The sequence below is a fragment of the Punctularia strigosozonata genome (assembly GCF_000264995.1).
Source record: "Punctularia strigosozonata HHB-11173 SS5 unplaced genomic scaffold PUNSTscaffold_13, whole genome shotgun sequence".
NCBI classification, from domain to species: Eukaryota; Fungi; Basidiomycota; class Agaricomycetes; order Corticiales; family Punctulariaceae; genus Punctularia; species Punctularia strigosozonata.
In genome coordinates, this window is record NW_006767445.1 from 683700 (window position 1) to 706837 (window position 23138).

At 53.7% G+C, this 23138-nt stretch overlaps 7 protein-coding genes across 7 annotated transcripts; 3 read left to right on the top strand and 4 right to left on the bottom strand.

Moving 5' to 3' along the window:
* Positions 1 to 3456: 3456 nt before the first annotated feature.
* On the bottom strand, positions 3457 to 6764 carry PUNSTDRAFT_137643 (uncharacterized protein; the record flags this gene model as incomplete). The annotated part of the gene is made up of 5 exons (XM_007387292.1): positions 3457 to 3966; positions 4014 to 4103; positions 4178 to 4526; positions 5910 to 6058; positions 6513 to 6764. The coding sequence occupies 5 exons, from the start codon at positions 6762 to 6764 to the stop codon at positions 3457 to 3459; spliced, it is 1350 nt and encodes a 449-aa protein (XP_007387354.1).
* Positions 6765 to 6840: 76 nt separating this feature from the next.
* PUNSTDRAFT_137644 (uncharacterized protein) lies at positions 6841 to 7245 on the top strand (the record flags this gene model as incomplete). Its single annotated transcript, XM_007387293.1, has 1 exon — positions 6841 to 7245. One exon carries the CDS (start codon positions 6841 to 6843, stop codon positions 7243 to 7245), a length of 405 nt encoding a protein of 134 aa, XP_007387355.1.
* Positions 7246 to 7665: 420 nt separating this feature from the next.
* On the bottom strand, positions 7666 to 9455 carry PUNSTDRAFT_46877 (uncharacterized protein; the record flags this gene model as incomplete). Its single annotated transcript, XM_007387294.1, has 8 exons — positions 7666 to 7811; positions 7914 to 8115; positions 8372 to 8454; positions 8628 to 8706; positions 8998 to 9030; positions 9070 to 9111; positions 9275 to 9395; positions 9442 to 9455. 8 exons carry the CDS (start codon positions 9453 to 9455, stop codon positions 7666 to 7668), a joined length of 720 nt encoding a protein of 239 aa, XP_007387356.1.
* Positions 9456 to 9726: 271 nt separating this feature from the next.
* PUNSTDRAFT_137645 (uncharacterized protein) lies at positions 9727 to 11202 on the top strand (the record flags this gene model as incomplete). Its single annotated transcript, XM_007387295.1, has 2 exons — positions 9727 to 10174; positions 10661 to 11202. 2 exons carry the CDS (start codon positions 9727 to 9729, stop codon positions 11200 to 11202), a joined length of 990 nt encoding a protein of 329 aa, XP_007387357.1.
* Positions 11203 to 15057: 3855 nt separating this feature from the next.
* PUNSTDRAFT_26595 (uncharacterized protein) lies at positions 15058 to 15993 on the top strand (the record flags this gene model as incomplete). Its single annotated transcript, XM_007387296.1, has 1 exon — positions 15058 to 15993. A coding segment is annotated over one exon (936 nt), but the record flags the coding sequence as incomplete, so codon positions are not given.
* Positions 15994 to 21434: 5441 nt separating this feature from the next.
* Positions 21435 to 21869, bottom strand: PUNSTDRAFT_74396 (uncharacterized protein; the record flags this gene model as incomplete). The annotated part of the gene is made up of 1 exon (XM_007387297.1): positions 21435 to 21869. One exon carries the CDS (start codon positions 21867 to 21869, stop codon positions 21435 to 21437), a length of 435 nt encoding a protein of 144 aa, XP_007387359.1.
* Positions 21870 to 22604, bottom strand: PUNSTDRAFT_137649 (uncharacterized protein; the record flags this gene model as incomplete). The annotated part of the gene is made up of 1 exon (XM_007387298.1): positions 21870 to 22604. The coding sequence occupies one exon, from the start codon at positions 22602 to 22604 to the stop codon at positions 21870 to 21872; it is 735 nt and encodes a 244-aa protein (XP_007387360.1).
* Positions 22605 to 23138: the final 534 nt, after the last annotated feature.

Here is a 23138-nt window from a genome sequence, read left to right on the forward strand (position 1 = left end):
AAGTTCGTCTACCGTCTGGAGACTCTTTCAACTCTCGCTTCTTTGTTACTCCGCTGGACTCAACGGTCTCCGCTGTATTGGGACATGACTGGCTCACTGGCTTCAATCCGTCGATTGATTGGGTTTCGGGTCATCTCCTTCTCCGATCGCCTCCGACCACAGTACCAGCACCTCTGGTCTCAGCACTCCCTGACGAGGGCAGCACTACTCCGACACCTCCGCCTACCGACTCCGCCTCAAGTGACAAACCAGCAATTGCGTTGGTCAACGCCAAAGCGTTTGTCCGCGCATGCCGTCAAGAAGGCGCGACTTCTTTCTGACTTAGCCTGGCTACCACCGACATTTATGGCCGTGGAGCGACCACCTCCGATGCAATCGACCCCTCTATACCTGAGGAGTATTGTGAATTCGCGGACATTTTCAGCAAAGTCCGCTCGGAGACGCTCACTCCGCACCGGCCGTACGACCTCAAGATCAACCTTCTTGAAGGTACCTCTCCACCGCTAGGACCGATCTACTCGCTATTGCAACCGGAGCTGAAGGCTCTCCACAAGTTTATCGACGAAAACCTGCGATTTGGCTTCATCTGACCTTCCAACTCTGCACACGGTGCTCCGGTCCTTTTTGTCAAGAAGAAGGATGGCTCTCTCCGCCTGTGCGTCAATTTCCATGGCCTTAACCGCATCACGAAGAAGGATCGATACCCACTTCCACTCATCTCCGACCTTCTCGACGCCCCTCGAAAAGGCACGTCTCTACACCAAGATCGATCTCCGACACGCATACCACCTGGTCTGCATCGCCAACGGAGACGAATGGAAGACGGCTTTCTGGAACCGCTATGGCTCCTTTGAGTGGCGTGTCATGCCATTTGGCCTTTCCAACGCGCCGGCCGTGTTTCAGCGATTTATGAACAATATTTTCTCCGACCTACTGGACATGTGTGTTATTGTTTATCTTGATGATATTCTCATCTACTCCGATGATCCTTTGCAGCACCAGGAACAGGTCCGCGAAGTCCTCCGACGTCTTCCAAAACATGGCCTTTATGCTCGCGCCGACAAGTGTCTTTTTGGCGTGGACACCGTGGAGTACCTTGGCTATATTCTCTCTCCGTCTGGTCTCACTATGGACAAGGAGAAGGTCTGCGCGATCCGCGAATGGCCAGAACTCTGCAAGGTCAAAGACGTCCAATTCTTCCTCGGCTTCGCCAATTTCTACTGCCGATTTATCTATAATTACTCCGACATCGTTGTTCCGCTTACGCGTCTCACTCGCAAGGATACACCTTTCCTTTTCTCCGACGAATGCCGACATGCCTTTAATCGTCTGAAGGAGGCCTTTACCTCCACTCCGATTCTTACTCACTGGGAACCTGACCGACAACTCATCGTCGAGACCAATGCCTCCGACTATGCTATCGCCGGTATCCTCTCCATTGTCTGTGCCGACGACGAAGTCCGACCAGTCACTTTTCACTCCCACACATTAAACACGTCGGAGCTGAACTACGACACGCATGACAAGGAGCTCTTGGCAATATTCGAGTCTTTCCACACCTGGCGACACTATCTCGAAGGCTCAGGAACACCCATCGACGTGATTACTGACCATAAGAACCTGGAGTACTTTGCTACGACTAAACTCTTGATCCGCCGGCAAGCCCGCTGGTCGGAGTTCCTCTCCGCTTTTAATCTCGTCATTCGTTTCCGACCGGGTCGACTCGGCGAGAAGCCCAACTCCCTTACTAGACGCTGGGACGTCTACCCAAAAGAGGGGGATAGTGGCTACACTCATGTCAACCCGCACAACTACCGTCCCATCTTCACCTCCAAACAACTCTCTGCTTCTCTCCGCGCGACATATCTACTCACTCCGTCTCTGCATGTCGGAGCTGATGGACATGCAGTCCCTACACGACGACATTCACGCAGCCATCTCGACTGACCCAACTGCTAAGGAGTACGCCAATCCCGCTCCTGACTCTCGCTGGTCTTGGTCCAACAGATTCTTGCTCCTCGATGGCCGCATATACGTCCCGGACACAAACGATCTCCGACTACGTGTACTCCGCTATAAGCACGATCATCTGACCTCCGGTCATTTCGGACAGAACAAGACACTCGAGCTCGTCAGGTGCGAGTACGTATGGCTCAACATTTGCACCTTCGTCAAGGACTTCTGCGCCTCTTGCGTGACCTGCAAGCGGGGCAAATCAGTGCGACGCAAGCCGTATGGTCTCCTCCGACAGCTTCTGATCCCTGAACGACCCTGGTCTGCCATTTTGATGGACTTCATCAAGCAGCTACCCTCCTCCGATGGATGTACCGCCATTTTGGTGGTCGTTGACCGCCTCTCCAAGCAAGCGATCTTTATTCCGACCACCGATACCATCACCTCCGCCGAACTTGCCAAGCTGTTCGTCATGCACGTCTTTTCAAAACACGGAGTACCCCAACACGTCACCTCCGACCAAGGTTCGGAATTTGTCTCGCACTTTTTCTGCTCTTTAGGACAGGTACTGGACATGCGACTTCACTTCACCTCCAGATATTGCCCCGTAGGTAATGGACAGACAGAACACATCAATCAGACCCTGGAGCAGTATCTCCGAATGTACTGCAATTACCAGCAGGACAACTGGGCCAAACTCTTACCCCTCGCTGAGTTTGCCTATAATAATGCTCCAAACGAGTCTACCGGCGTCTCTCCATTCTTCGCTAACAAGGGTTACCATCCCTCCATCACAGTTCATCCCAAGCGCGACGTCAGCTCCAAACAAGCCTGACAATATGCGGTCGACCTCGACGACCTCCACCGCGAACTCCGCTCTCGTCTTGCGGAGGCGCAACATTGGTATCAAGGTCCCGCCGACAAGCGCCGACTACCAGCTCCGGACTTCAAAGTCGGAGCTCAAGCGTTTGTGAAAGCTCAGCTCTTCCGCACTAGACGTCCCTCAAAAAAGCTGTCTGACAAGGACCTTGGCCCTTTCGATATTATATCTCAGGCTGGCCCTTCCTCATTCGTCCTCCGACTTCCCAATTCCATGCGATCTGTACATCCGGTCTTCCACGTCTCTCAGCTCGAGCCTGCTCATCCAAATACCATTCCAAACCGCGTACAGTCTCTGCCGCCGCCGATCGAAATCGACAGAGAACTCGAGTACAAAATTGCCGAAATCTTAGACTCAAAGCTAGACAAGTGCTACCGACGATGTCCGCTATTCTACGAGGTTCGCTGGCTCGGATATGAAGGCACCTCCAACGAGAAATCGTGGATTCAAGTGTCGGAGCTGACCCACTCTCCGGATCTCATTGCAGCTTTCCACGCTCGCTACCCCAACAAACCAGGACCGAAGTATTGATTGCATATACGCCCCGCCTTTTTCGGCATGGGGCTTACCGGGCACGGGGCTTGCCTACAGGGGACTCGAACGACTATACTATCCTATACCACCTACTCCTCCGACTCTTTGCCTTCTTCTTCTTCTTCGGCCTCGCCCTCCTCCGACTCTGATCTGCCCTGCCTCGACGACCCCTCCACGAACTCCGCCACCTGACTCGTGAGGGCCTCCACCTGCCGCCGCAGGTTGGCCAGCTCGTCCTGGACCCACTCCTCCGATCCACCGACAATCCACTCGATTTCGTCCAGGAGGTATGAGTGGTCGTTGGACTGCTCCCCCTGGCACAAGGCCTGCTGCACCTCCATCACCTCCGACCACAAGTTATCTTCATTGTGGCAGGGACGGGTGGTCCGAGACTCTTGACGGCGCGGAATGACGGCGCTGGCTGTCGGAGCACGTGGAGCGGCACTAGCGGTCGGGGCACACGGTGCGGCGTTTGCAAATGAACACAGCTTCTTGCTGCGCGCACAGCTGCAGCAGGCCGTGGCCTTGCCTCGGGCGATGGGCAGCTGGCACCCCTTCTTCGCCACTTTGCACTGGACGCACGGTGTATTCACCTCCGGCTACAAGATTGTCAACTCCGACTTCGGTATTCTCGGAGACGACTCACCTGCCACATATCGTCTTCATCGACGACCGAGGCCGGCTCATCGTGCTTAGCCCGCTTCACAGGGGCCAGGTCTGGGAGCGACAGCTCCGTCTGACCGTGACAACACTAGAAATTGCCAAAAATCAGTTTACAACTCCACTTCTGACCGCGTACTGGATACGCACCTTGCTTGACGCGGCGGAGACCTTGCTGTGGACCTCCGTGTTGGAGCACATCTTGCTCCGCAATACCGCTCCCGCTGCATGAACTGGCGGCACTACCACCTCCACACGACTACTCCACGCGGCCTCCGACGCTCGACCCTTCCCTTTCCCCTTACCACCTCTCTTCGGACGCTTTGGCATCTCCTGCTCCTCCACCGGCAACTCCATCGGCTCGTCTTGGGGCGACGCGACACTCGCCGACGCTGCTTCCGTTGGATTTGCGTCCTCGAGGGTGTGGAGACGGGCTCGCAAGTCGGCACGCTCTTTGGAGACCAAGCGAGTGACTGGCTGACTAGCGGGGATCTTCTTTCTGAGGGCGGGGAGGCATAGCAGATGAAGGCAAGAGACGAAATTCGAGTCATCAAGTCTGATCACTTATCCAGATCGATCACCTCGAGGGCTCAGCGGCTAAGAGGGAGATACTGTCACGTGTCGATCCAGACCGACCTACGCCAATCCGCTCCGCCGATCGTCACCGATCTGCACCGATCTTCTCCGATCCGCTCTCCGACTCGTCGCCAACTTCTTTGCCGACGCCGATCCCACCTTTCCCATTTTGGTCGAGGGCGGGATACACCTATCACATGCACTGGGCCACCGGCGGCTCAACACCTCGGTGGTTTCAGATCTTGAATGGATTCAACTCCGACTTTCCTGATTCCTGTTCCCTTTGTCTGACATCATAGTTTCCCTCTGTAGACTTTAGTTTCCCGTCGCTTGCGACGGATCCCTTGGTCCGTTCTTTCCGCCTCTTCCTTAGATATGTTCCCTTTGTGCCCCATGTGTTATCTCTCGTCTCTGATATGTTTCCTTTGTGCGCCAAATGGCACCTCCAATCTAAGTGAATGCCCGTTACAAAGGTAGAATGCAAGCTTATTTATATGCATGTGAGTGACCAACCATATGTACAGGTCAGTCCGAACTGTCAACTACAACCATATGTACATGTCAGTCCAAATTGTCAACTGGCGAGAACGGAATCTTGACAAGTCAGCCCACCACACTCCAAGATGTCTGCAAGCTGAGTGTTATTCCGCTGCAAGGCACCCCCTACATCGTCACCCCATTCCACTAACAGCAAAGCAGGCTACCTGTCACGCTGTAGCAACCTGGGAGCAAGGGAATGGAGCTGTTAGTCAAAGTCTGAGGAATCTAGGCTCCATCCCTGCTCCTTAAATACATCTAGCTATGATGGAAGCTATGGTAACAAGTAAAAAAAGGGAGACAGGGAAGCTATGGAGATAGGGATCAGGCATGTGGAGATGGACAGTTGGAATCAGTGATCCAAGCAACCAACTGACTGTTGGACTAGTTGCATCAGTGGGGCAGACAACCAACTAATGTGAACAGATGGAAGAAGTGTAGCCAGGAGACCAGGATTGAAGGATGTTCAGAACAGCCAGAAAAGCGGTGACCAATGGGAATGATGGATGGTAACAATCCCAGACTGATCCATGGCCAGCTTCAACATACACAGTGCATCATTCCGCTCCCCAGCACCCCACTTCAACACATGAACCGTTCCCGCCGGTTCAGTACCTCCCCGATGCTTCCTCCTACAATGTCTGCAGCACTCAGGACACCATTGCCATGAGCAACTTTTGGTGTCTACATTGATAAGGCTTGCCCTGACTTGATTCTACGCTATCCTTGTTGTCTCTGGCCTCCATGGTTGCCCTACACTGTTACCTACCTGCCTACAGCTTCTACACCACGGCCTATGTCCTTCAGCACCTCCACCAGCACCCAGAAGGTCACCCCCTGGGGGAGAACAACTAGACCCTCAGACAACACTGGGGCCGTGGCATGGAGAGATAAGGCTGCGGCAGCAGCAGGAGCCATCTATAGGGCACTGGAGCCAGGTCAGAGGGTGCATGTGGTAGGGATTGAGATGGATCTGGTGAAGATGTGGTTGAAGCTAGCTGAGGTCCACATCCAGAAGGTGTCTGGTGCGCGTTTCAACACCCTGGACGCCCTCATCTCAGTTAGGGAGGGTGCTGACGAGTCCCTCCCTCCCGTCCCTCATTGCTCGAGTCAACTTCCTGCAAGAACTCAAGGCCCTTCATCCCAAACACTATTGTTGTCTAAGGGTATCTAGCAGCTGGACAACACTCGAGAATGAGCTGGAGAGCACAGACAGTGAGCAGGATGAAGTGCCCAACTCGTCTGTAGATCTCCAGTAAAACTGTCACCACAGCCTACAAGCTAAAGCGGCCACAGCCATGCGAAATAAGTGCCAGAGAGCTGGCAAGTCACCACAGACAACAACTATAGCATCACTGATCTCAACAATGACCTTGCTGCCATGTCCATGCTCCGATCCCTGGGCCCAGAATATGCTGAGTTTGCCTCCTCCCTTGTCCGCTTCGACCCCAGCTGCTCTGATGTCGTTCAGGCCTTCATCCGTGAACATAACCACCACCCGCCGTGTACCGGAGCCACCAACAATGCTGCCTATCATGCTCAGGCTGCTCCCGGCTCCTCCATTGCCTAGGACGTCCTCTGCAACTTCTGCGGCTACAAGGGTCACTCCGAGGCCACCTGCCATCTCTGCCAGGGATGTCGCACACAAGGAGATCACGGACCACAAGTCAGGATGTAGCATGCCATGCTTTCAGACCGCCATGGCCGCCTCTGAGGCCCCGGAGGCCCCTGGCTCTCCCCAGACCACTGGACAGGCTGTCCATGTCGAGTTGGCTGGCAATGCAAGCTGGCCTCAATGCCGTCTACGCCAGTGCATCCTTGAAATTCTCAACACCTACAGCTTCAGCACCTGCAGCCCGGTGAAGACTCCTATGAATCCCAACCTCTGCTTGTCGACCTCCATGGCTCCCAGCACTCCTGACGACGTTGCTTACATGCAGGACAAGCCCTACGTCGGCACTGTAGATGCCCTGCTCTACCTGGCAATCTGCACTCACCTGGACATATCATACTCCTGGCTATGTGTCTTGTCCCACCCAAGGATATGCTTCCTCAGTGCCTGGGTGCACATGAGGTGGAAGGAAAGGTTCCAGCACTGCCCATGATCATAGCCGTTGCAAGGACAAACACACCCTTTGATGCAGTGGCCGTTGCAAGGACAAACACTCCCTTTGATGCAGTGGCAAGCAACCAAACAGGTGGCCTGGCTATCACTCAGGATCACCAGGCAGAGGCTGAGCTTTTTGGCCATAACACATTCCTCTCCAGTGCATGCGTGGAGCTGATCTTCACTCCACCAGGAGGTGGGAGGTGGGTGCTTATTTACCACCACAGGCATGGGAGGGCAAGGTGCAACTGGGGGGCCTTCTTTCTGGACCTCATCTTCTTCTGCCCTGAGGTTGGGGCTCGTTTACAAGGCCATTGTGCCACTACATAGCTCTGGGAGCTGAGGTCATCATCCCCATACTGGAGAGCTCTTTTCTCTATAGCTTCTTTGCTAAGTAGGAAGCCAATAGTGTTAGGTGTTAGAAAGCTGGACAGTGAGGGAGGGAAGAGATTATACCGGAGTCTACACCCATCATAAAGTCTTCTCCCTGGGAGTCCTCTCCCTCATCATCATTGGAAGAGCCGTGGTAGGCATAGGCATAGCTCTTCCTAGCTCCTGACCATACTGGTCACACCGGTCTATCATACCCCACACTGCTCAGGAAGGAAAGAGGAGGAGATGATGAGGAGAGAGAGAGAGGAATAGGCATGCAGATGGAACGCTCACCTGAGGTGGGGGCTAGTGTAAGGGGCTGCTTCACCATATCCGAGTTGGTCTGGACCACACCATGGTCTGCTGCCTCAGGATGGGCATGCTGAGAGGAGGCCAGGGACATCTTCACGATCTTTTTCTTCTTCTTTGTTGGTGTTTGATCAGCACCGTCTTGTTCATCATCCGCAGGAGAAACATCTGACTCCTGGCCAGGATCCTAGCCAGAGACGCAAGAGGCCAGGCATACAAGGTCAGCATCTTCAAATGGGTGGTAAGCAGAGGATTAGATACGACAGGCTGTGATTTACTGGAATCCATGTCCTGGAATTTGTTTTCCACTGCTGGGGGACCCAACAGCAGGCTGGCAAGCTTTTTGGCTAAGTGCAAGCTTCCTTGAAGGGACTCTATCCCTGGAAAAGGTTTGAAGGAGAAAATGAGGGAAAAGAAACAAAAGAGGGGCTTTTTCCACGTACCAAGTTAGGGTTCAACATCTTGAGCCAAAAATGGCCAGGAAAGGGGATCCACAGCATCTGCTTCTTCACCAGCCTCATAACGCCTAAAATAGGTAGGGGAGATGCAAAGAACAGGTAGGGGAGATGAGAAGAACTGATAGGGGGGAGGAAACAATCAGGGATGAGGCTCTTTGAGGGTGGCCCTCCCTGAGGTGGTGATGCCTTCTGGAGGATCTTCCCCAGAGTCTGCTGGGGGGGGAATAGGGCAGCCCTCCACCCTCTGCACTCAACTCGGCCACTGCCGGCTGCTCCTCAATCTGTCTTTCCCGGCCGCAAGTCACCCGTGCGAGCCCATCCTACCTGTTGTCATGCTCATCGAGCACCTAAACCACTGGCACTGGCACCTGTGCGACCCATCGTTACACATGCCACGTTCATCATATGCCATGATTTCAGCCTCTGTGCCTACCCCAGCAAAGCCCCTCAAGGACCTCCCCAAGGACCACCCTACCTCCTCTGTCATCCTCCCAGGAGCAACAACGGTGATGGGGCCCATTTGTCTGCAACCTTGTGCACCTCAACACTGCAGATCACCGTGATGATGGCCTGAAAACCACAATGGAGCACGAGAAGGCATGCTACCTCACGGTGACAATGATGGTGCTGGAATCGGTGCTGACCTGAAAATGCAGTGTAATGCAGAAGGTGTGTCGACACACTGCTATGGGGCTAGGTGGACGTTGCAGGGACTGGCCCCTGTCCTACAATAGTGACAATAGTGTACTTCTGTATCCAGTATGAGAAATGATATGGCGTTGTCTGCATACAGCTGGCGGTGTGGAGCGGAGTGGTATCGATGAATATAGGGTGAATCCACGATGTCTGCCTATATGATTCACAGCTGGTGACTAGCTGTATACTCACACCTGTACCAGTTGGAATGGCACCATACTGTGGGGATTGGCAGATAACTCTGTGAATCAGCTTGACAACGAATGTACTCCATGCGGGGGCGGCAGGTATCCCCCATATCGTGTTCAGCTGGCTATCATGTCAGGCCAAAATGGCAGTGTACCCACTGACAGTCACACCCTTCCTTAACCATCAGTTTTGGTCTGCCATGTGTGGAATGAATATCGGAGGAACCTGCACAAGCGCGTATGGACCGTATGACTCATATACCTCTAAAATGTGATTGTGAAGCGAGCACCGAGCGAAGCTCGGTGCGCCGTCTTGGGGAGAGGGAGCACGTATTGTAGCACCGCGTCAATGTATATCTTCCCACACTTCTCCTTTCCGTAGCCTCACCACGAGAGTGGCCAGGGCATACCTGCATCCCAGTACATACTGCCGAAACACCACACTCGCTTTATAATATGCCTCCTTGGGTCCCCAACGACGAAGTTTTCGAAAGGCCCCATTATCGGCTCAATCGGAAGGAGCTCGTGGAGCTAGCCCACGCCTTGGGCTTGGACGGGCAAGGGACCATCACCGAGCTGAAGGCTTGCACGAAACAGGCCCTACGGTCCTGCATCGACCAACTCATCAATCACCCCGTCTTCACCAACCTGTGCACCGCGAGGGAGAAGACCGACTACGAGCAGGAGCGAGGCCAAGAAGAAGAAGAGGAGGACCCGTGGCAGGGCATAGAGGAGGCGCCCAGAGACGCCGAATCATGGCCAGGGTCAGACTCTTTGTCGTCTCAGTCGTCCGGCCACACATCCCCATCCCCCTCGCCGGTGCCAAGGCTGACCGGAAGGATCTTGACACAACACCCAGGACCACCTCGGAACGCGGCACCTCAATGCCCTCCAGCATCCTCAGGTGAGTCACCTCACTATGGCGAAGAGCCGACCATACCGTTTCGAGGTCTCTTCCGTGCATATCATCGTGCAGGGAGGGCCAGTGCTGGGGGGGGCTGGTTCTTCAGCCCCGCCTTTTCTTGCTACGGGGGAAGCCAAAGGCTCGAATCGCATTGCTAGTACTACGGGAGGGCCTGCCCTTCTTGCAACCCCAGGAGGGGACACACGCCCCCCCCCCCTTCTTCCCTTCTTCCTTATCATACCAGAAGTGCTTGCTATACGGGGCAGTTAGCTCATTGCTTGTCAGGCCGGGACAGTGCCAGTGGCACGGGACATTCGTTAGAACCCCGTCGAACACCTTCAGCTGGTCTCAGCATGCGCCACCGCACTCTGTCCCCTCTCTCAGAGTTCAACGAGACGGAACCTGTTTCTTGCGTGTCACGTTCCCTGAGACCCCACAAGGGCAGGCGGGCAAGACCCTCACTGTATCTGAGCCTCTCGATTCAAGCACCGCTGAAAGGGCACCCTGCACGCGAGCCTGGGGTGCTAGCCGACCTCAACTATTATGTGATCCCGCCTCAAATTGTAGAGATCTTCGAGAAGGGGTACAGGAAGCACGTTCCTCTCCACCACCTCACCGACGCGGCATGCGCAGCTCAGGGCATTGACACCATGGCGAACTTGACGAACTTGTGGCGAGTGGAGGCCGGCAGCCTTGTTCCCATCCAGCAGTCGCTCTCCGCGGAAGGGGAACTACGCCTCTCCTTCGCTGAATGGCTACAGGCGTGGCAACGCTTTCTCCAGCTTATCGAAGACTACCTCACTTCCGAATACGAAGACCGGCACACCCATCACAATTTCATCAGGTGTCGCCCAGGAGCGAGCAGCGACAGCCGTTGGCCAGTATGGCTGAGTTACGATATCGAGATAAGACGCTGTCGCCTCCGCACACCCATTGATCCTCGCGAGTTCCACAGGGCGATTTGGGACGACCTGTACATTGCGCACCTGGGCCAAAAGGTCACACAGATTACGCCGCAACAAGCCTAGCTGGACTTAGCTCACAGGAGACGGGATTCGAGCTCCACCTCCAGCGGAGCCAAGCCTCCCCATTCATCTTCCACGTCCAGACGTGCGCACCCATATCCCGCTTTGCAACCTAGTCACTCCTTTCGCATCTGCTTCTTGTGCGGCAGGGACAACCACTGGACGAAAGTGTGCTATGCAAAGTCACTCGTCAACGGCAGCCCCGTCTACATCACAAAGTCGGCAGACAGGGGATACCGCGATTCTTCCAGATGCTGTTTCTGTTTCCATTTCAACATGCAATGGGGATGCTCCGCCTCCGGCACATGCGCGCAGGGGGAACATTTGTGCTCCCTCTGCGGAGACGCAACCCACTCCGCCCACTACTGCACCATCATGGAGGCTTCCTGTGGTAACGCCATTCCAGGCAAGTGAGTGGGAGAAGTGCCTCGCCTCTCTCAACCTGTTCCATAGATTTGCGGACATTCCTTTAGGCATTCGAGAGGGTTTTGACATGGGAGTTCCCTCGCTCGTACATACTACCTACACACCACCTAATCACAAGTCGGCTACCTCTAATGTGAAGGCGATTGATGCCTATATTTTGAAAGAACGCGCAGCAAATCGGTACACCAGCCCCTTCGACAAACTGAGGCTAGAGGCCCTATGTCAAGATCGGATACAGACAAGGGGTAACGGGGTTCGGAGGACCGAAGTCCGAAACGTATATACGTAGAATAGAATGAAATAGAAGGGGGGAACTCAAGAGTGAAGTCGGAGCAGAGTCGGAGACGCGTTGGAGACGCGTCGGCGTGAAGTCGATAAGCCGGAAGTGTTGGTGGAGTCGAGATCGGATGCGGACCAAGCCTAAGCTCGTGCGCTAGGCTGCTACGCGCTCTGAGTCCGCAGGAGGAATAGAGTGAAGCTTAGTCGATATTCGAACTGACTATCTACGGTACAGTTCGACGGTTTATATGTACCAAAGAGAACAATGGCAAAGTCGGAGAGTCGGAGATCGGAGGCGCCGTTCGGCGCACAAAGGGAACATTCGGAGACGAGAGATATCGCATGGAACACAAAGGGAACATGTCTACAGAAGAGGCGGAAAGATCGGACCGAAAGATCCATCGCAAGCGACGGGAAACTAAAGTCTACAAAGGGAAGCTATGATGTCAGACAAAGGGAACAGGAAACAGGAAAATCGGAGTTGAATCCGTTCAAGATCTGGAACCACCGGGGTGTTGAGCCGCCAGTGGCCCGGTGCATGTGATAGGCGTATCCCGCCTTCGACCGAAACGGGAAAGTCGGGATCAGCGTCGGTGAAGGAGTCGGTGAAGGGTCGGAGATCGGATCGGAGAAGATCGGTATAGATCGGTGACGATCGGCGGAGCGGGTCGGTGTAGGTCGGTCTGGATCGACACGTGACACCCTAATCGGACCGTTCTGGACCTCGCCGCTAGGCGCTGTCCCAAAAGCCGGCTCGGATGAAATGCGAATGATACAAGATTTTTCTTTCCCTCGCAACGACCCGTCCAACCAGTCCGTCAACGCCGGCATCAACACCGATGCCTTCCCGTGCGAATGGGGGACCTTTTCCGAGATGGCTCTACTCGTTATGGACGTGCCGCCGGGAGCCCAAGTTGCCACTCTGGATGTCAACTCTGCATTCAGGTGTATACCGATTCGCCCAGACCTAGAGCCACATTTCGTGGTCCACTGGAACGACACCTTCTGGATCGACTCATGTGCGCCTTTCGGACCGGCAAGCTCTCCAGGCGTCTGGGGCAGAGTCACCAACTGCATGGCGGCAATCTATTCTGCACAGGGAGTCTCGGCCGTCAAGAAATGGGTAGATGACTTTGCCTTTCTTCGTCTCCCCGCTAGTCGATCCCCAACGGGCACCGCAACCTATTTATATGACCTAGAAGATCTTTACACCCTCGCGGATCGCCTCAGCTGGCCTTGGAAGCGATCCAAGACACGGGACTTTGTGGCCGTCTTTCACTATCTCAGCTTTGAGTGGGACCTGGACGTGAAATGGGTCTCTATCCCGCTCGACAAACGTACACGCTACGTCGCCAAGATTGCACCCTGGGCCCCAGGCTCCAAGTTCACCCAACGCAAGGCCGAGCAGGTCCTGGGGACGTTGGTCCACTGCAGCCTAGCCATCCCCGATAGACGCTTGCACTTGGTCGCGATCTCAAAGTTCGTCGTGTCCTTCTCACCGACAGGTTCCCCGTTTGCGAAACGTGCACCGAACTTGGCCGTGTTCGAGGACATTGCATATTGGAAGGAGGCGCTCTCTTCAGGCCCATTCGGCAGCCCGTTGCAACCTCCACTGGAGATGATCGACCGCGATTTTTGGGTCGACGCGTCGACATCTTGGGGGGTCGGAGTGGTCCTCGACGGCGAGTGGGACGCGTGGAGATTTGCCGAGGGCTGGCGGTCGGAGGTACGCAGCATTGGCTGGGCTGAAATGATCGCCATCGAGTTTGGATTAAGGTGGGCGGTACTGAAGGGGCTGAACGGCCTACACCTGAAGGTCCGCTCTGACAACCAAGGGGTCATCGGGGCCTTAGAGGCCGGCTGCTCTCAGAACCTGGAACACAACCGAGTCCTTCAGCGCATTGTGACCCTCATGCGGGTCCACTCAATCTGGATCACTCCAGTGTACGTCCCTTCTGCCGAGAACAGAGCAGACCCGCCCTCCTGAGGCGTCCCTCTCCAAGGCTTACCGCGTTACTCAAAGACGTTTAAGATCCCGTACTGCATATCCCCCTTAATCGCTAGACCTGATACCCTGTAACTTGCAATAAGATGAGATCAGTCTGGTCACATGCACGGCCCGTTACGTAAGGGCAGCAAAAGCTGGAAACCTTCCATCCTTCCAACATCCACACTCCTTTACATTACACTGTTTTACGTTACAACGCGCAGCGACGCTAGACGTCGGCTAACATTTAACTAATATAAAATGAGCAGAAGGCCGCGAGACTCCTTTCTTCCCCCCTGCTTTGAACCCCATGTCAAAATCCGGTGCACGCTGTGGATAACAAAAGATTCATCAATGCTAACGTCAGTCAAGACCAGCGCGTCATCGATGAGATGTGCGCACAACGAGACTCGGTCTCAGACACCGAGAGGATTGTTAAAGTCGAGTTCAAGCGTTCGATCTCCTACGAAGATGGGAGTCAAGCAGCTCAGTACCGAGGTGGGCGAATTGTTCCGCCCAAGCGTGTACCTGGGGTGACACAATTTTGATCAGCCTACACGTCGTGGAATCAGACACACACCATAATTGAAGGACATACCAGGAGGGGGGACCTCCAGGGGTGCCATCACTGGACGGAAGGGACTCAACCACAGCGGTTATCCGGGGATTGTGTCTGCAGCAGGTTCAGTCGGGACACAGCCCCCCCAGAACTCCCTCGCCAGAAGACTCACCCACTGGCAAAATGGTGGAACTGGGTCTGCGAGAGACTTTCAGGCAGGCGATCGAACAAGTAGAGTAGCCAGAACTGTAGCTGCTCGACTTAACCGGCAATCCGGGTTTACAGTGCAGAAATTCATGTCACGTGCACCGTCCACTTGCGAGCACCCAGGTGCACCCAAGTCGCTGGGACGTCTACAAGACGGTTGCAATGACAAGCCACGGTCTTACCTACTCGTCTCCATCGGCTTTCATTCAACCACGCCGACGGCAACACCGGCAACACCACTCCTCCAATGCTGCGCAGAGAGCCCAGAATCCGCCGCGCCGGCAGCCCCCCCAAGGGCAACTCGACCTCTAGCCCGCGCGTGCCAAAAGACGCGATCCAGCGGCCCTTCAAAGTATCACCGACATCACACAGGTTCTCCTTGTTGGCACGATCGGTAGGTCGGCTGAACAAGGCTATTCGGGCGAGCTGGGCGCCGGGAACGCTCAAGGGCTATAGCAGCGCGGTGAACCGTTACCTCCAGTTCTGCAAACTAGAATGCATCCCCCGCGAAGACAGGTTCCCCGCGCCGGAGGTGGTGCTTTGCGCATTCGCCGCTAGGGCAGTCGGGCAGCTGGCAGGCGGGATGGCGAGGAGCTGGATGGCCGGCCTCAAAGCTTGGCACACCGCGCACGACGCCCCCTGGCTCAGGGGCAAGAGACTTCAGCAAGTCCTCAAAGGTGTGAAGAACTTGAGGCCCCACGATTCGCACAAGCCGCTGAGGAAACCGATCACACGCGACATGCTACGCCAACTACACAAGAAGCTCAGATTCAACTCACCCCTCGATGCCGCAGTTTTTGCAGCAGCGTGCTGCATGTTCTGGGGCCAATTCCGTGCGGGTGAGCTCCTCCCGAACTCCCAGACAGCGTTCCAAGACCGTCTCCCAAAATGCTCAGATTTCCACAAACCCACAAAGGCCTCGGCATCCTACTCCATCGCTCTCCCCTCGTTGAAAACTCGCTATGCGAAAGGGGAGATGGTGTTTCTACACCGGCAGAGGGGCTCGATGGACCCGACTGACGCGCTGGCGTACCACCTTCATAAGAGCGACCTACCTTCGAACTCGGCCCTCTTCACGTTCCAAACCCGAAGGGGACCCACACTCCTCACCAGATCGGTTTTCTTAGCGCGTTGCAACGCGATTTGGTCCCCTCTTCGCCACTCAAGAGTGACCAGGCACTGCTTCCGCATCGGAGGCACAACGGAATTGTTACTCGCCGGGGTTCCACCGCACGTGGTCAAGAAGGCCGGGAGGTGGTCGTCGGACACGTTCCTGCGTTATTGGCGCACCGTGGAAGACATACTCCCCCAACACGTGCAACGTGTTCGCAACGTAAAACGCTCCTGTACACCCTCGTAGGCATACCGCCTGGTCGTTGTGGGCTCAACCTTGGTACCCGTCGGCTGGGGGGCGGTTTTGGGCGAGCCTCTGGGCCTGCCTTCGGTTTGCGCCCAGAGGGGCGGCCCCTTGGGGGCCGCTTCCTTTCACCCAAAAGAGAGGAAAGGCCCACGGTAAGAAACCAGATCCTTTGAACTGCACGAAACAACAAGATGGCAGGGTGTGAGTGTCATCCCTGTTACTTGCTGAGGGTTTCACTACTGGCAGCCATTACTTTTTGATGGGGGAACACATATCTCACCTGCAGAGTACTGTGTCTTTCCAAACCTGTAGAAATCGCTTCCGCTGTCAGTGAATGAAAGTGTCCGCTGCTGACACTGATGACATAGGGCAGGAGTTCATAGCCAAGCATGGGCCGGCGGCATGGGAATTTGACACACAGGCACATAACCAGTGTGGCTCCACTACCACAGACTCACACACACTGTTACTACCAACCCCTATCGACATGCAACCCAACTCTGCCAACACCTCTGCAGAGCTGCCAATGGGTCAGCATGGTGATTGACCACCACTCATAGTTTACTGAACTAACTCAGGGTATTCATGGCTGCTGGGCATTCATCGCCCCAGATAGTGCAGTGCAAGCTCCCACACAAATGCTCTCTCCAGGGACCTGGAAGATGCAAGGGTTGGAAGTTACTACAAGAGACTGGAACGGTCTTGTGCTATATATAGTGGATGGGCAGATGTGTTGGGCAGTGTATGGGGAAGGTTCACGGTCCTATTGCAATGGGATGCTGATTTGCAGTCTACGCAGTAGAACAGAAGACTCGGTGCTTTCACAGTGTTTGCTAGTACCCCTGTGGCTTTCCAGAGGAGACAGAAGTTATAATCCCCTTACATGCAACCAATCTGCGGTTCTGGCAGCGGTTGTGGATGGAGGACCATTGACACTATAGAGGAGGAAGGCTTGGGGACAGCCTAGAGTAGGCAGACTGTAATACCTGCCCTGCAAATTGGGAAGAAAATGCTAGGCGCTTCTTTTAGGGACAGACCCTCAAAGGATAGGGAGGGACCCTCAGGGAACAGGGAGCACCCTTAAAGAAGGGGGAGAACCAGAAAATAGAAGGTACACCCTAGAAATTTGGGGTAACCACCCTAGTTTATGGCAATACAGAATAATAGGGTGGTACCCTGTTCCTTTCAAGGGTGCAATCCTCCTCTGAATTTGAAATTAGTAGCAGTATATAAAGAGGCTGTCCCCCTTGCCCAACTGTATGAACCAGACCCCCCACTGAATCACAGATCTCTCCAGCACCAACCGACCGAAGACAACCTGACCGAAAACAATTTACAGGTCAATATCACTCACTGGTGATTGTATACCCTCTTAATATGCCCACAGATGATTGTCAAGGTCCTCCTTGATCACAAGCAGAGTAGCTCTTGGAGGCGGTTTATAGTAAATTGCTTGCAATTGCCAAAAATGGCCTGGCCCAAAGGTTTTCAAGATGCCATGGGTTGGCACGCAGCCCGTTTGGCTGCATGGTTGTTAGTTTTTTTGTTTTTTTTGAGTCATTGTTTATTGTCCAGTGTGGGTGAACCGTATGGTAGACATTAAACTGCGCTGTCCGTATCTATGACTGTATGCAATCTTGTCCGAATAGTCCGATCTGAACCACTGCATCTGCGAGGTGTCGGAGTGACTCTTTGCATAGCTAGGGCGCCTTGCTTGGGTGGTGTGAGCTGGGGTGTATAGTGTCCAAGCGATGGTAATCTTCTGGTCCGTCGGTCCCTTCGTCCCGCCTCGCTGAAGTATGTCGTGTATCTGGTAGAGCAGGTAGTGAGCGTCTCTTGGCTTCTGGTTCGTGGTGTTCTGGATTGTAGAAGTGTTGTCGGTGCCGATGGTTGCCTCGAGTACTTGCGTCGCCATCTTCTCTAGCAAATGTACCGCCATGACTTTGCCTACTAGCTCTGCCTCTGCAATGCCATATTCTGTTGCTTTGCCTAGGTGATATCGCAATACGACCAGCGGTTTATTGTCATGAAACATTACCGCTGCTGCCCCTACTTTTCTGTCGATTTTGGAGCTGTCAGTATAGATATGTGTCCAGTCTTCATTCCTTTCCGCCTGAGCCTTTGCTTCTTCTTTTGATTAGTTGCAAACGTTGGGGTGTAGCTTGGTCCTTTACATACTGCCGAATATCTTCTCCATAGTCCTCGGTTTGATGCCATATGCCTGGAAGAGTTCGTGAAGAGGGCCACAGTGTCTTTTTATGTACCTTCCTGCTACCTTTTTCGCCGCCCCTGCCAGGGGGTTCGTGTCCAGGAGGGTTGCGATCCTTAGCGTGCATCTCTGTAATTGTTGGTGGATTGCAATATCGAGTGGCAGGAGCCCTGCGTGCGCGTTGACTACGTCGGTGGGTGTCATCCTCAATGCTCCCGTTGCGTGTAACACCACCTGTCTCTGGACTGTGACCATCTTGCCAAGAAAACGTTGTGTCGAGCATTTTGATATCTTCGGGGGCTTGATCCAGACATCGGCGCCATAGAGCATCCTTGGCATGGCGATAGAAGTGTAGTACTGTCGAAGGAAGCGGTGTCAAACTCCTGTCGCATTCCGAGCTAGTCGCCTGAAATGTTGCATGTAGTCGGTTCCTTTCTTGAGGGAGTATGCTGTGTGTTTGTGAAAGCGTAGCTCCTGATCAATTATAATGCCTAGCCACTTGTCTGATTGTGCCATTTCAACTTCTATGCCGTTGAGGTCGAGCTTGGGCCTCGGTATCGGTTTCGTCCTACCAGTTCTTTGCTCGTCGGGTTTGCGCCTCCTGGTGAGTCCGAGGCATTGCATCTTGTCCAAACCGAATATGCAGTTCGTCCGGATGCTCCAATCCATCGCCCTGCCCTCTCGTACCATGAAGCTTTCCGCCTTTCCTGCCGCTTCCTCCAGGTCGTCTCCGATTGTCAAGAGGCCGACATCATCCGCGAAGCCTATCGCCTCTTCCCCGTCTTCTCTGTCTGGTGAGTCGTGGAGCAGATCGTCGATGTAGAAAATCATTCCTGTCGTCAAGAATGGGTCTCCTTGATCTAGACCGTCTTCGATCGTAATTTCTTCAGATTGATAGTCGTTGAACGCTAGTCTGGTCTTCCGTCCCTTGAAGCACCATTGGATCCAGTCGGTGTATTCTTTGGGTATGCCTTTCATGTGCATCTTGTGAACTAGCACGCTGACCATGATGTGAGGGAACACAGCTTTGATATCTAGAAGTAGTAAAGCGCAGCACTTCCCTTTACGCCATGCATCCTTGATCTTCGCAATCCCATAATGGATCGTGTCCATAGTTGCTCGTCCAGGTCTGAAGCCGAATTGGGTGGGCGCTAGGAGGTGGTGCTTCTCCGTCTGGTAAAGTAGCTTGTCAGAGAGGCATTTCAAGAATAGCATTGCTATCTTCTTGATGAGTGATATAGGGCGATGGCTTCCGGGCTTGGTGTAATCTCCTTTCCCCGGTTTTCGAAGTACTATGATTGCGATAAACTTCCATTGTTCTGGCCAGTATTTCAGCGTGTGTACCACTCTGAAGAGTGGTCCTAGTCTAGGTATGAGGGCGTCAGTGCAGTTTATGAGGATAGCGTTAGAGAACTCATCAGTGTCGGGGGCCTTGTGTGGCTGCAGCTTCGCTATGGTGCTCCTGATTCTTTCATCCGTAATAGGTGCGAACTCGAATGCCGGTCTTGGATATTCGTCCTCGTGGTCCTTGCCGTTGATCTGTATGTGGCCTGGAGCTGTTGGAAAGAATTCCCGTTTGAAGAGAGCGGTCTTCTCTGTGTTTGTGGTCGCTTTGATCTCTTTGCCATTCTCTCCCTTCGTGATGAGTTCTGGTACATGCACCCTGGAGGCATCTGTGGAGGGGCTGCTGATGTATGCGCTAGTCTTTGACATATTGTTGTCTCTCACCACGTCTAGCCACTTCGCCCAACATTGGTCTTTCGTGAGCTTGATGCTATTTGTGTACCAATTTCTTGCTCTCCAGAACTCCTCGTGGACGGGGTGTCCCCTGTTGTTGCGCTTGTCGTATGACTTCTTGCCAAGGTGTTGTGCCGTCTTCCCTTCAGGTCCTTCGTCCACCAGCGCTTGGTGTACGGTGTGGGCTTCTGTCTGTCAACGTGTTTGTCTGTTGTGTCATGTATCGCGTGGTTGAGGGTGTCCAAGAGTTTGTCGAATTCGTCTCTGGATCGTATGTCTTCTGGGTGCGGCGTGTTCTCCAGTTTCTCGCGGAGCGTGTCTCTATACTCCGTCCAATCAGTCTTTGACCAGTTGAGGCGGCGTACCGGTTCTTTGTATTCCAGTGAGAGTTTGAGTCAGCACACGATTGGGAAGTGGTCGGTCTTTGGTGGGTGTCTCTCCGGTTTTGTCATACATGCCACGAGACGATCCATGATGCTGTTCAAAATGAAAATGTTATCCGGCCGCGTATGGTTACCTGTTGTCGTTGCCTCCAGTGTCGGGGTGCCATGTGGGAGAGCCATTTTGAGATTGTAAGTCGCCACCATGTCGATGAGGGTTTGCGCCATCGTGATGTTGCACCTTGTGAAGAGGTGGTGATTTCGTTCTTTGTCCCAAAGTGGTGAATGTCGGTTGAAATCTCCCGCCCATACGAAGTGGGTAGGCTGTCTTTTCTGAATCCCCTCTCGTTGTGCTTCTTTCGTCTTGCGTCCTAATTCAAAGAGAGCATCTGAGTGAGTCTGATCAAGGTAAACATTAAAGATAAAGAGGTCGCCGTGTCTATCTGATATCTTGACGGCCATAATGTCCGGCGATTCGACTTCAACTTGGGTCCATGCGTCTGGCGATACGCTCGTGCTAACAACCATGAAGGCCCGGGTATCCTGTGGTCGTTTCCGGTGCGTCGTGGGGTATATTGAGTTCCAGGTGTGGTTTGCTCATGAGTTGCCTCGAGTATCGATGTACAGTTCCTGTGCAAGTCCGATCGTGTGTTTCTGCCTTCCTAGCGTTATGAGCCAGTCCTGCTGAGCGTCATTCGAGTGGCATAGATTTTGCAAACAAAAACTCAGCTCTTCGATGCTTGTGGTCCGCCCTCCATGGTTATTGGTGTTCATAGAATTGTATCCTATCCTGAAGCAATGATTGGGTCCTCGCGTAGCTCTCCTGTTGTTTGGCAACCGAATCTGTGGTCGTTGAGTGTTGTCTGGGTCTCAAATTGAGTCGCCTGCGGGTTGGTCTGCATATCGTCCGGGATCTTGTCTAAAGGGGCTCCGAGCCAGCCGTAGCCGGTACCCCATCTATGGTCGGCAGGAGGTTGTTGGAATCGCTTCCTAACTGGTACGGTGGTCCAGTCGTTCTCCTTCTGTCGCCGTGTTTGTTCCCAGGTGTCGGGGTTGTCCATCACGAAGTACTTGCATGCGTTTTCTGGGAATCATTCGTTGACCTCGCGATTCTTCTCCTTCAGGGTTGGGCAGTCACAGCTCCAAGCGGCGTGTCCTGCCTGCCTACAATTTACACAGTAATGTTTCTCGTGCTTATCTTTGTACTCACATTTGGCGGTTGCGTACGAGATGCTGCCGCACGTTCCACAAGTGTTGTGAATTTCTCGGCATTGGGCTGCGAAGTGGCACCCAAACCTTTGACATCTATTGCACCTAGTGGCCTCCTTCGTCAGTCTCCTTACATTGCAGCTCTTACCTCGGATTGTTATCCCCCATCTAATTGCATCATTGGCGATCTTTTCCGTACGGAGGGTGGCTGCTACATGCGCGCTGGTCTGGCCGGGTCTCCTCCTCTCTGGTGCTTTGATCCATCTTGCCCGCAGGAAGTTATGGTCGTCCCATCCATTGATCCTCACCACCGTCATTCAATCTTCTTCTTCTTCTGGGTGGAAGTATAGCGGCGCGTTCACGATGAGTACTGTGAATCCCTTATCCTTGATCTCCGCCTTGTATCCAAAGTTGCTGATGATCTTTTTCTTTATAGCATCCCTCGTCGCCCATGCTGCCGCAGCAGTCGAGTTCAATTCAAACTCCATTCCTCTGTTCTGCAACCTCTTCACACTCACAAAGCAGACGTCCCCTGGTTTCCCCTCATCCTCGCCACCGACCATTTCTACTGCCATGTTCGCCTTCGCTACTAACTGCTCCTCCGTAAGCATCTCTAAGTCCGGTCCCTTTGCGTCTATGATGATGTGCTTGTTCTTCCTCGTGTTCTGTTCTATGATGCGTTGGTACGAGATCGGCGGGGTGGAACGTGCTGTGTTTGCGTATGATTTCTGTTGCTTCGCTGGTATTATTGCCGGAGTCATCGGCACGTAGTCTTTGTCCATAATCCCATAGTCGTAGTCTTCTATGTTCCCAGTGTTCCCCGTCGTTTTGACCGAGCCCCGTTCAATAGCGTGTTGGAGGATTTCGAATGCGCTCTGAGCCGCATCCCGAACTTTGTTGACTTTCGCTCCCACCATGCCGGCCGTATCCTCCTCGATTGTCCCTAGCTTATCTGTCACTGCCTGGACTCTCTTAGTCTGTTTGTTCAGTGCGGCTATCTGCCCTCCCATTTCCTTCAGCCTAGTGCCCATCTCCTCCATGTGCTCCTCCATCTTATCGGCTACCCTTCCAGTCCCCTTTCTGTATGTCTCGAGTATGAATGCGAAGGTGCGTAGATTTCCTGCCAGCCTCGGTTCCTTGTCCTGTGCAGCTCACAACATTGCCAGCACCAGTTGTTCGATGTTCAGCGGGCCCTCCGTGTTGACTGCGTGTCCCGAGCTAGAAAGATATGACCGTGCTTCATTGACGTTTGTTACCGGTGATGGTAGACTCGCCAGTTCGTCTCTGGTGAGCGGTTCTTTACTCGTCTGTGCCGATGGCGTAGTATTACATCTTCCCCCGTTTGCGTTTATCGCGGCTGATCCAGGTGGACTCAGCACCATTATAGACCTTTGACCCTCTTATGATAGTTCTACTAGTTGTTCAGGGGCTTAAATGCCAGTATGATGAAGCTAGAGCGAGCGTATTCTACTGGCGCCATTTAACACCGACGTGTCGATGGTGGTGGTCGCCTGAGAAGAGAGTCTGGTTGTTAGTTAGTCCTGTGAGTCCTCTTTCTCCTTGCCTGCTGAATGTTACTGATACCG